This window comes from Schistocerca serialis, chromosome 2, assembly GCF_023864345.2.
Source record: "Schistocerca serialis cubense isolate TAMUIC-IGC-003099 chromosome 2, iqSchSeri2.2, whole genome shotgun sequence".
In the NCBI taxonomy this organism is placed as follows: Eukaryota; Metazoa; Arthropoda; class Insecta; order Orthoptera; family Acrididae; genus Schistocerca; species Schistocerca serialis.
In genome coordinates, this window is record NC_064639.1 from 96,700,544 (window position 1) to 96,712,769 (window position 12,226).

The window sequence follows — 12,226 nt, forward strand, 5'->3', positions numbered from 1 at the left end:
GTTAATTAAATGAGAATTCAATGAAGTTGTTATCACTCGTAGATTTAAAATTTGAATCAAGAACAATGACTAACAATTTATGAGTACTACTGCCTAAAATATATATTCCTTCTTCTGTTAACTTCATCAACTGTACAGCTTCATGAGATTCCATAATACTAAGATCAGATTTCTCCAAGTACTTCTCTTTTTGAATGAAAACATTTCCAGTATTCACAAAGAAAGTAATATCAGCCTGAACAATTGTATTTACTTCTGTATTTTCGTTGCAAAAATACTTTTTCAAAACTTTAGGACAGTCTGAATCATCTGTGCTTTTAAAGTAGCTTTTTATAGGCTCCCAAATATTTAAAAGCCTTTCAACAGCAAGTGTGAGAGATAACCATCTTGATGAAGTGACTTACCAAACGAAAGTGCTGGCACGTCGATAGACACACAAACATACACACAAAATTCTAGCTTTCGCAACAAACTGTTGCCTCATCAGGAAAGAGGAAAGGAGAGGGAAAGACGAAAGGATGTGGGTTTTAAGGGAGAGGGTAAGGAGTCATTCCAATCCCGGGAGCGGAAAGACTTACCTTAGGGGGAAAAAAGGACGGGTATACACTCGCGCACACACACATATCCATCCACACACACATATACAGACACAAGCAGACATATTTAAAGACAAAGAGTTTGGGCAGAGATGTCAGTCGAGGCGGAAGTGTAGAGGCAAAGATGATGTTGAATGACAGGTGAGGTGTGAGTGGCGGCAACTTGAAATTAGCGGAGATTGAGGCCTGGTGGGTAATGGGAAGAGAGGATATATTGAAGAGCAAGTTCCCATCTCCGGAGTTCGGATAGGTTGGTGTTGGTGGTGGGAAGTATCCAGATAACCCGGACGGTGTAACACTGTGCCAAGATGTGCTGGCCGTGCACCAAGGCATGTTTAGCCACAGGGTGATCCTCATTACCAACAAACACTGTCTGCCTGTGTCCATTCCTGCAAATGGACAGTTTGCTGCTGGTCATTCCCACATAGAATGCGTCACAGTGTAGGCAGGTCAGTTGGTAGATCACGTGGGTGCTTTCACACGTAGCTCTGCCTTTGATCGTGTACACCTTCCGGGTTACAGGACTGGAGTAGGTGGTGGTAGGAGGGTGCATGGGACAGGTTTTACATCGGGAGCGGTTAAGAGGATAGGAGCCAGAGGGTAGGGAAGGTGGTTTGGGGATTTCATAGGGATGAACTAAGAGGTTACAAAGGTTAGGGGGATGGCGGAAAGACACTCTTGGTGGAGTGGGGAGGATTTCATGAAGGATGGATCTCATTTCAGGGCAGGATTTGAGGAAGTCGTATCCTTGCTGGAGAGCCACATTCAGAGTCTGGTCCAGTCCCGGAAAGTATCCTGTCACAAGTGGGGCACTTTCGTGGTTCTTCTGTGGGGGATTCTGGGTTTGAGGGGATGAGGAAGTGGCTCTGGTTATTTGTTTCTGTACCGGGTCGGAAGGGTAGTTGCGGGATGCGAAAGCTGTTGTCAGGTTGTTGGTGTAATGGTTCAGGGATTCCGGGCTGGAGCAGATTCGTTTGCCACGAAGACCTAGGCTGTAGGGAAGGGACCGTTTGATGTGGAATGGGTGGCAGCTGTCATAATGGAGGTACTGTTGCTTGTTGGTGTGTTTGATGTGGACGGACGTGTGAAGCTGGCCATTGGACAGGTGGAGGTCAACGTCAAGGAAAGTGGCATGGGATTTGGAGTAGGACCAGGTGAATCTGATGGAACCAAAGGAGTTGAGGCCAGATTCACACGTCCGCCCACATCAAACCCACCAACAAGCAACAGTACCTCCATTATGACAGCTGCCACCCATTCCACATCAAACGGTCCCTTCCCTACAGCCTAGGTCTACGTGGCAAACGAATCTGCTCCAGTCCGGAATCCCTGAACCATTACACCAACAACCTGACAACAGCTTTCGCATCCCGCAACTACCCTTCCGACCTGGTACAGAAGCAAATAACCAGAGCCACTTCCTCATCCCCTCAAACCCAGAATCCCCCACAGAAGGACCACAAAAGTGCCCCACTTGTGACAGGATACTTTCCGGGACTGGACCAGACTCTGAATGTGGCTCTCCAGCAGGGATACGACTTCCTCAAATCCTGCCCTGAAATGAGATCCATCCTTCATGAAATCCTCCCCACTCCACCAAGAGTGTCTTTCCGCCATCCACCTAACCTTCGTAACCTCTTTAGTTCATCCCTATGAAATCCCCAAACCACCTTCCCTACCCTCTGGCTCCTATCCTTGTAACCGCCCCCGGTGTAAAACCTGTCCCATGCACCCTCCTACCACCACCTACTCCAGTCCTGTAACCCGGAAGGTGTACACGATCAAAGGCAGAGCTACGTGTGAAAGCACCCACGTGATCTACCAACTGACCTGCCTACACTGTGACGCATTCTATGTGGGAATGACCAGCAGCAAACTGTCCATTTGCAGGAATGGACACAGGCAGACAGTGTTTGTTGGTAATGAGGATCACCCTGTGGCTAAACATGCCTTGGTGCACGGCCAGCACATCTTGGCACAGTGTTACACCGTCCGGGTTATCTGGATACTTCCCACCACCAACACCAACCTATCCGAACTCCGGAGATGGGAACTTGCTCTTCAATATATCCTCTCTTCCCATTACCCACCAGGCCTCAATCTCCGCTAATTTCAAGTTGCCGCCACTCACACCTCACCTGTCATTCAACATCATCTTTGCCTCTACACTTCCGCCTCGACTGACATCTCTGCCCAAACTCTTTGTCTTTAAATATGTCTGCTTGTGTCTGTATATGTGTGTGTGGATGGATATGTGTGTGTGCGCGAGTGTATACCCGTCCTTTTTTCCCCCTAAGGTAAGTCTTTCCGCTCCCGGGATTGGAATGACTCCTTACCCTCTCCCTTAAAACCCACATCCTTTCGTCTTTCCCTCTCCTTCCCTCTTTCCTGATGAGGCAACAGTTTGTAGCGAAAGCTAGAATCTTGTGTGTATGTTTGTGTTTTTTTGTGTGTCTATCGACGTGCCAGCGCTTTCGTTTGGTAAGTCACATCATCTTTGTTTTTAGATATATTTTTCCCATGTGGAATGTTTCCCTCTATTAATAGATAACCATCTAGTATTGACATAACCTTTTAGTATTTACATGCCACAGGATTTCAGCCCATTCAGCATAAAAAATTAAAAAAATGAGTTTAATGTTTCACTGTGTTTGGCAGAACAGAAAAAGTTACTTTGTTGTTGTTGTTGTTGTTGTTGTTGTTGTGGTCTTCAGTCCTGAGACTGGTTTGATGCAGCTCTCCATGCTACTCGATCCTGTGCAGGTTTCATCATCTCCCAGTACCTACTGCAACCTACATCCTTCTGAATCTGCTTGGTGTATTCATCTCTTGGTCTCCCTCTACGATTTTTACCCCCCCACGCTGCCCTCCAATACTAAATTGGTGATCCCTTGATACCTCAGAACATGTCCTACCAACCGAGCCCTTCTTCTAGTCAAGTTGTGCCACAAACTTCTCTTCTCCCCAATCCTATTCAATACTTCCTCATTAGTTATGTGATCTACCGATCTAATCTTCAGCATTCTTCTGTAGCACCACATTTACTATAATTTTCAATACTAACACTTCATCATTATCATCATCATCATCAACAACAACATCAACAACAACAATGGGTTGTCTGCCTTACGGCAGGTATTGACTGCAAACCCCTCCATGCTTCTCTGTTTTCTGCGTTCCTCGTCATTCTTTGGTACCCTCCTTGTGGCCTGCTGACATCATCCAGCATCTGGAACCTCCTCCTGCCCTTCCCTCTTGTTCCCGGAATGAAACCTTCAGTTGGCTCTACTAGAAGGCAATCTCTTCTTAGATTGTGGCCTGTCCAGTTTAGGCTGTTGTTATACTTTCCGGGATGTGAGGTCGTAGTCCAAGAACTTTTCTGCTCCTTTCCTTGGACCACGACCTCACATCCCGGAAAGTATATCAACAGCCATGTCACCCGGTCATGAAAGCCTTCATTCTACTGTCCAGTTTAGTTTCCTGTTCTTCAACGTCAGCAGCATCCTTCATTCTTCTCCAACTCTCCTCAGTACTTCATACCTGACTTTTATCAGTCCAGCTGATCTTCTTCATTTTACGCCATATCCACATTTCACAAGCTGCAATTCTCTTCTCATCCTGTTTTCTCAAAGTCCATGTTTCTGCTCCGTACAAGGCCACGCTCCATATTAAGCACTTAACTGGTTGCTTCGTTAATTCCTTGTTTAAACAACTAGTTAAGAGTCTTCTCTGCTTTTGAAATGCCTCTTTCGCCAGAGCCATTCTCACTTCGGTATCTTGTTGTCTTCTTTAATCCAACTTCCCAAATACTTGAATGCTCTTACCTGTTCTATGATTTCTGACCCCGATCTTAATTTTCACTTTTGTCTTCTTTAGGCCTATGACAATGCTTGTGGTTTTCTTTTTATTAATTTTCATACCATATGCTGCACAGGCTTCATTTAGCATTTGAATCAGCATCACTTGATTATCTGCGAGGATCGCCATGTTATCTGCAGATCTGATACGTCAACATCTACATATTGTAAACAGTCGCATGCATTTTTCATGGCATTATGAATCACATGGTTAAAGCAACTGACTTTGAGGATATTTTCGTTCTCATTATTTAATAGTTTCACGATTGAAGGGTGCTTGCCATAATTTATGTTGCCACTATCAGCACAGTATGATGATTTATTACCGACATTCAAGTTATTATTTGACTTCAGTGAATTTTTTTAACAACCTATTGCAGTTTCATTTGCCTGTTCTAAAAAATACAACAGTTTGTTTTCAGTTCCACTAAAGAAGTCAGAATGTTGTATTACAACAAGAAACATTTCCCTGTTTAGGTGATTGGAGGCATCTGTTGCTAAAGAAAAGAACAAGCTACATTTTATGGGAGCATTTAAAACTTCCAAGAAATTGTTCATATGACATGGGGCCAATATGTTCATTACGATCATTTCAGTTTTAGTTCACACACAAGATAGAGGGTGATGCAGAATAATGGGAATGTTTGAAAAAGTGGCAGCCATGGGCAGGTGCCAGCACTGTAGGTTCATGACATTTAGTGAGTAAACAGTCCGCCATTTCAGTAATCGTGGATCAGTGGAGTGGACAACTGCATGTGTTAGGCATAAAAATGTTTTATAAAAACAATGATTGGTAGCGGCGCAGAGGGAGTTTCGACGTTTTTATAATTTAGGACGTCATGATGCTGTTCTGTCGAAACACGCGATAAAATGTTTGATTAATAATTTGAAGAGACTGGATTTGCCCTCAAGAAGAAACCAACAGGAATGTGTTCTCTAGTGAACATTGATGTTGTATGTGAGTCTGTCTTACAGAGCCCACAGCGTTCAAACTGTAAGCAAGCAGCTGTGGTTGGAATGTCCCAGGAGAGTGTTTGAAGAATTGTTTATCTCAATTTAAAATTTCATATGTAGAAACTACAGATGGTGCAACAATTGAAGGACAACGATTTCCAGTTATGATTAGGATTCTGTCAACAAATGATAACAAAAAATAAACAATGACAATGAATTTCCAAACAGGTTGTGGATGTCAGATTCGGCACGTTCCCCTCTCACAGGTTATGTGAATAAACAGAACTACCATTACTGAGCAAACACATATCCTAGTGATGTTCATGAGTGCCCTTTACATGCTAGTAAAGTGACAGTATGGTGTGGTGTTTCATCACATGGGATTATCGAACCCTATTTTTTCGCAAATGAACTGATTGTTGTGTGGAGATGTTATGAGCTTTCATTACACGTGCATTGAACAGCTTTCCAAACATTCAGGCAGCTTGGTTTCGACAGGACGGATCAACATGACACACTGCATGGCAATCAATGGCAGATGTACAAGAATTGTTCCGCAACCGTGTGATCTCATGATTCAGTAACATTCCCTGGCTCCCTAGATCACTAGATTTATCCATTTGTCATTTTTGCTTGTGCGGTTACCTCAAGAGCAAAGTCTACACAACTTGATCAAGAACCCTGGATGAGTTAAAACAGAGAATTCGGGATGCAATTCACAGTATCCCAGCTGAGATGCTGCAGCGGTCATTGGAGGAATCTCAATAGCAGATTTCACGAATGTGTTCATACAGATGTAATTTTTTTAAAAATGATAAATGCCATCAATGTTTAGTAAATGGCAAAGTTGCAAGGTTTCAATTACTATGAAGGCAATTTGTTTCCTTCATCACTTCCAGTTTTATTGGATTGTAGAAATGTTCCCATTTTTCCATGTCACTCTGTATTTTCTTTGACACATTAGATTCACTGAACACGTTTTTTGAAAGTTTTATTGCACAGTCGAGGCTTCTACAGCTTAGATTGTGTTTTACTGTGTGGTAGACTAATGAAAGTTCACGAGCAATGGTTTTCACATCATCATTTGTTAGATCTTTGTCCAAGTGAGGAGAGTTGAAGAAAGTAGTTATCTTGGATGGAGTAGTGAGATCATTTGCTTTGCATTCATGATCTGCAAGCAAATACAAGAAGTTAACTCAGAAAATTACCAATTAGAACATGTTCAACAGTAAGATATATTTTTTTTATATTACATAGTAATACTTATTACCTGAAATATTCATGTGCTGTACACAGTCATGCTTGCTGCCATGTGCGATGCTAAACTGACGTTTGCAGATTGAACTGTTTACTTTATAAGTATTTGATCGTGCTGGTCCAGTCCAGGAATAGAAAGTTTCCCCACTTTATAAGATATGTACACATATACTTCATGTTTTCTTTTTTGGTTGCTGCCCATCATAAAATCTTGGAACAATGATTCACAGTAAGCACTGGCACTGAAACAAAGTCGTGTCTAACCACCCAAGTGTCGCTTGACCATTTTCTAAAATAATAGACGTAATGTCGATATACAATCAGTTGTGTCTGCTGTGTAATGTTTCAATGACTTCTACCATGCATTCAGAATTTAAATACTTAGAAAATATTTGTACATGTGTAAAAATAGCTAAAAACAGGTGAAAACTGCCCAATGAGCAGAAGATCATGTGAAAAAATATGTTCAAATATGGGAGAGTTCGTCGCTGTACACATTTCACATAAAAACGGGAACCTTCTTCATGCATGGGGTTAGAGGGCTACCGCATCATATAACCCTTGATTGTACTGGAAGCTTTTCTGAGTTTTAGGGCCACATGCACTGTACACTTACTTTTATAATATATATTGAATTGATTGGAATTTGAGCTAAATTCTCAGTGATACATTTTTGCCAGCATCCCCCGTCTCTTTTTTTGGCATTCCCTGTCTCCTCTCCCTGCCCCCCCCCCCCCCCCCACCCCACCTCCTGTCCACCTCCAATTCATGGAGAAATGCTTAAGAGGTATATTAGATAAAAAAAATTTCTATTGAGACTATCAGTGTCTGACTCTTGCTTTTTTTTTCTAGGGGTGTTCTTCCATTTGGACAACGAAAACGCTTGTGGGAGAAACACAGAGCAAAAACTCGGAAGCGTAGACCATCCACAGCATCAGCAGAAATAGTGTGTGGGAGCCAAGTTTGCATGAAGAATAGCCCAATGTATCAGCCAGGAGCTATAGGTTTGTTTTTATTTTGGACCTTTTATTATTCTGAATGTAATGTACTGTACCGTTGTTTTGACTGTAAACTGCTAATACTTTGGCAATTGAACACAAATGAATTTCAGATAACAATATGCTGAGTAAACAGATAGTGTCAGAATTGGATTCTATGTCTCATCTAATAATAAGCTAGAAAATATTTTACAGGCAGAACTGAAGCTTGAATAAATTAATGAACTACAATAGTAGAATAAGGAAGGGAAGATATAGGTATAATGTGCTCTCAACAGTGAGTCGTCAGGGATGGATCAGAGTTCAGACAGAAAGTGATGGCGGAGGAAATTGTCTATGTCCTCTTCAGAGGATCCACCCTGGTAATGTCTTATAAGGAGTTAGATACAGTAATCAAGCAGTAAAGTTAGGCTAGATTTTAATTTTTGTTCCTAAAAAATATGAATTTTAATTTCAAGCAATGTATTGTGTGAAGTACGCATACAGACAAGAAGAAAACCAGGCACTTGGATAAGGAACTACTTCACTAATGCCATAATTAAGTTAAAATTCAGTGTTGCAAAAATGTTGATTTTCACAGTTTCCTTGATGACTCAATTTGTAATAAACATTTTGCATTTATTTTTATCGGATTTTAACCCATAGGTGAAACATTCATTAGGATCATCAGTTCACTCCTTTGAGTTCCTTATTGGTTATATTTTAAGCCAAAGAGGTTTCCAAAACAAAACAAAAATTTTGCTTCAAAATTTTATTCCATTTTGAAGTCCTATTTCTCAAATGAAACGCCTCCAATTTTTAGCATAACCATCATTTGCAAGAGTTTATTTCATGGGGACATTCTATGAATAGTCTGTAAATGAAAAAAAGATAAATACCTGCTGCAATGTTTTCAGAAGTTCAATATTTAGTTCATAGTGGATTGCAGATTCAGTGGCAATCAGAGTACAGATTGTCAGGACGCTGAGGTTTCACAACATTTTAATTGGATGCATAGATAGATACTCATTTTGTTCCATATATGTGTTAATTTTCCTTGTGCAGTTCCTAATTGAATATTTGAGAAAGTGAAATAAATAAAAGATCTTAAACATATTTTTGTGTAGATTTATTATTTCTAGTATTGAATCCATTAACTGAGCTTCTAATATGAAAAATAGATTATTTGTGACAAGTTTCATTCAAAGCCTGTTACTTGCTCCAGTTGGACATGAAGCACAGGAAGTTTAAATACATGGATTGAACTGACTTCATTCTATTATTTTCAGAAGTTTTTGATTCATGGGCATACATATACAATATCCTGAAATCATCGCCAGAGGTGTCAAAAATATATGCGTCAGAAGAAATCCTAAGCCTGACTGGGAATTAAACCCCAGACATTTAATCTCTGAGTCACGTGGAATGTAAAGTGTACCAGAACACCCAGTGTGAAACTCAGTTCACTTTTTTCCTTTAAAACAAATGAGCCTTGCTACTGTTTTTTCCTATGGCAGTACCAAAGCTATGTTATCGGTTGACACTAGCCAGTAACAGCACATGCGCTGACTAGCTCTACTTAGTTCATTTCTCCTAGCCGGCTGCTGACTTCCTAATTGCCTCCTACAGTAGAGTTGGAGGTAACTGGAAGGAGTGTGCTAGTGAGATAATCCCACCTAACCACCAATTAACCACGTACACTACCTGGGTCCAAGCAAATTGTAACAATAGTCCAGCCTCACAAAACTTAGGTTGTGTGACATTGACAGAGTTATAGAAAGATCACTGCCACATGACACACAGCTATCTCCTTCAGAAAACAAGCCACTGTAGTGAGCCATTCTCTGTCACACACAAATGCTGCCCTCCCTTTTAAATGACATACTGGTGAATATAGAGAATCTGTGAAAATCCCGAGTCCAGTTTGCTCGTGTTTCTGAATTGGCTGAGAACATTGTGTAAGAGATAACTGTTGTTTGTTAGGGACATATTATTCTTATTTTATTTTTGCCTTAAGTCAAGCCCTAATATTTCGTGTCGTATATGTGTGTGCATGTACGCCTGTGACATGTGGCTTTAGATCACTTTAGGTAAAATTTGATACTTGATTTTTTTAATGCAAGGATTCTAAAGACCAAAGTGTTGAACTTCAAGAATCTTCAGTTGATCAGTCCCTTGTGATTGATATGAACAGTTCTGCTTTATTCTGAGATGTGCAGTGACTGAAGATGATGTGAAGGTGTTTCCTGGTCTTGTTACGTAATTGCAATTTAGATTTGATCACTTTGGGAAAGTTGCGAGAGCTTGTCATTGAACATCATTTTGTACATCGTGAATTACAATATATGGCTTCTAGGCAATTGGTCATATTTGTGAGATAATTAAAAGTGAAGGTGTGTGCGTGCGTGCGTGTTTGTGTGTGTGTACAGTGAAAAAAATCTAATCAATAACAAAATGTACTGTATTTAAGGTTCTCCCCCATCCCATTCTAATGTGCTCCACATTTGTTTGTATATGCATGTGAGCTTGAGAGTGTGTGTGTTTGTTTTCAGTCAGATGTAGCATGACCAGAACTCAGGAACATAACTTTTTCTTTAACAGGTTTCACCATATCGGGCGGGGTTCCAAAAGTGGGCCAGCTGCTGAATGCTGCATGGAATTTGACTGACGTATGCCGTTTCAAGCTGCTAAATACAACTGCACCTGATCAGCAACGTCGCGATGCACAGAGCTCATCTGGAACATTGCCAGCTCCTAGTTCCAGTAAAAGCAACAGCCACAAGGAAACAGCCGATAGGTTGGATATGCCACCACCTCCCTCACCTGCTTCCAGCACGTGCAGTGATACAGGCAGCATTACCACCAGTCACAGTGAGTACTTTTATATAACTCTCTGAATTGTGAAGTGATTATTCACCTTTTAACTGTACACAGTGAATGAACAAAATGAACTCATTGCTATGTATCTTAAGCTTCAGGGTTGACGTATTATACAGGAAAATGTATTGTTACTGACAAGAGATACTTGAGTTCCTAAATGTCATTAGAGTGAGGGATACATGCAATTAGCTTGTATTGGGATTTATGACAAAGCCATTGCTTATTTAAGCAGCAAAATATAAAATATTAACCTAATCCTTTTGACTAACTGTTGACATATCTCTGTCCTCGGGGAACTATACTACACTTCCCAGAGTTATAGGGGATTGTTAAGTGTGTTTGGTGGTATATTTCTTGATAGTTGTGATTCGTCACTGAATTTCACAAAAAGAATTTTTCCATGTTCTCTCTTGTGCTGCTGCTGTTGTTGATACATAGAGTTATATGTAAATTAGCACCACAGCTGCTGGTAAGAAGATAATTTTTGCTAACACAGAATGTTTCCTTTGAACATTTTCAGGTGACTTGTATTGGACACACACATTGAGATATGTAGCTATCACTAGTGAAAATTAAACAGTTTTCTGATGGTAATTGAGGTCGTGGTATACATACATCATATTGCAGTTGACAGACTTTCAGCATGTTAATTATTACAGCGTAGCAGTGTGTTTTTCAGATAAATTCTGCCTGAATATATATAAACAAAGATGAGGTGACTTACCGAACGAAAGCGCTGGCCTCAATCTCCGCTAATATCAAGTTGCCGCCACTCATACCTCACCTGTCTTTCAACAACTTCTTTGCCTCTACACTTCCGCCTCGACTGACATCTCTGCCCAAACTCTTTGTCTTTAAATATGTCTGCTTGTGTCTGTATGTGTGGATGGATATGTGTGTGTATGCGAGTGCATACCTGTCCTTTTTTCCCCCTAAGGTAAGTCTTTCCGCTCCCGGGATTGGAATGACTCCTTACCCTCTCTCTTAAAACCCACTTCCTTTCGTCTTTCCCTCTCCTTCCCTCTTTCCTGATGAGGCGACAGTTTGTTGCGAAAGCTTGAATTTTGTGTGTATGTTTGTGTTTGTTTGTGTGTCTATCGACCTGCCAGCGCTTTCGTTCGGTAAGTCACCTCATCTTTGTTTTTATATATAATTTTTCCCACGTGGAATGTTTCTTTAGGGAAACATTCCACGCGGGAAAAATATATTTAAAAACAAAGATGATGTGACGTAACATACGAAAGCGCTGGCAGGTCGATAGAAACACAAACAAACACATACATACACACAAAATTCTAGCTTTCGCAACCAATGGTTGCTTCGTCAGGAAAGAGGGAAGGAGAGGGAAAGACGAAAGCATGTGGATTTTAAGGGAGAGGGTAAGGAGTCATTCCAATCCCGGGAGCGGAAAGAATTACCTTAGGGAGAAAAAAGGACAGGTATACACTCACACACACACACACACACACACACACACACACACACACACACACACACACACACACACACACACATCCATCCGCACATACACAGACACAAGCAGACATTTGTAAAGGAAAAAGAGTTTGGGCAGAGATGTCAGTCGAGGCAGAAGTACAGAGGCAAAGATGTTGTTGAGACAGGTGAGGTATGAGCGGCGGCAAATTGAAATTAGCGGAGATTGAGGCCTGGTGAATAACGGGAAGAGAGGATATATTGAAGAGCA

General features: G+C 41.0%; 1 protein-coding gene across 1 annotated transcript in view; it reads left to right on the top strand.

The window, feature by feature from the left end:
• Positions 1-12,226, top strand: part of LOC126456777 (E3 ubiquitin-protein ligase UBR5) — a 342,260-nt gene that overhangs the window by 64,726 nt on the left and 265,308 nt on the right. The window contains exons 8-9 of the mRNA XM_050092547.1: positions 7,517-7,668; positions 10,243-10,512. Coding sequence (XP_049948504.1) covers positions 7,517-7,668; positions 10,243-10,512 — 422 coding nt within the window. The remainder of the gene's footprint in view (positions 1-7,516; positions 7,669-10,242; positions 10,513-12,226) is intronic.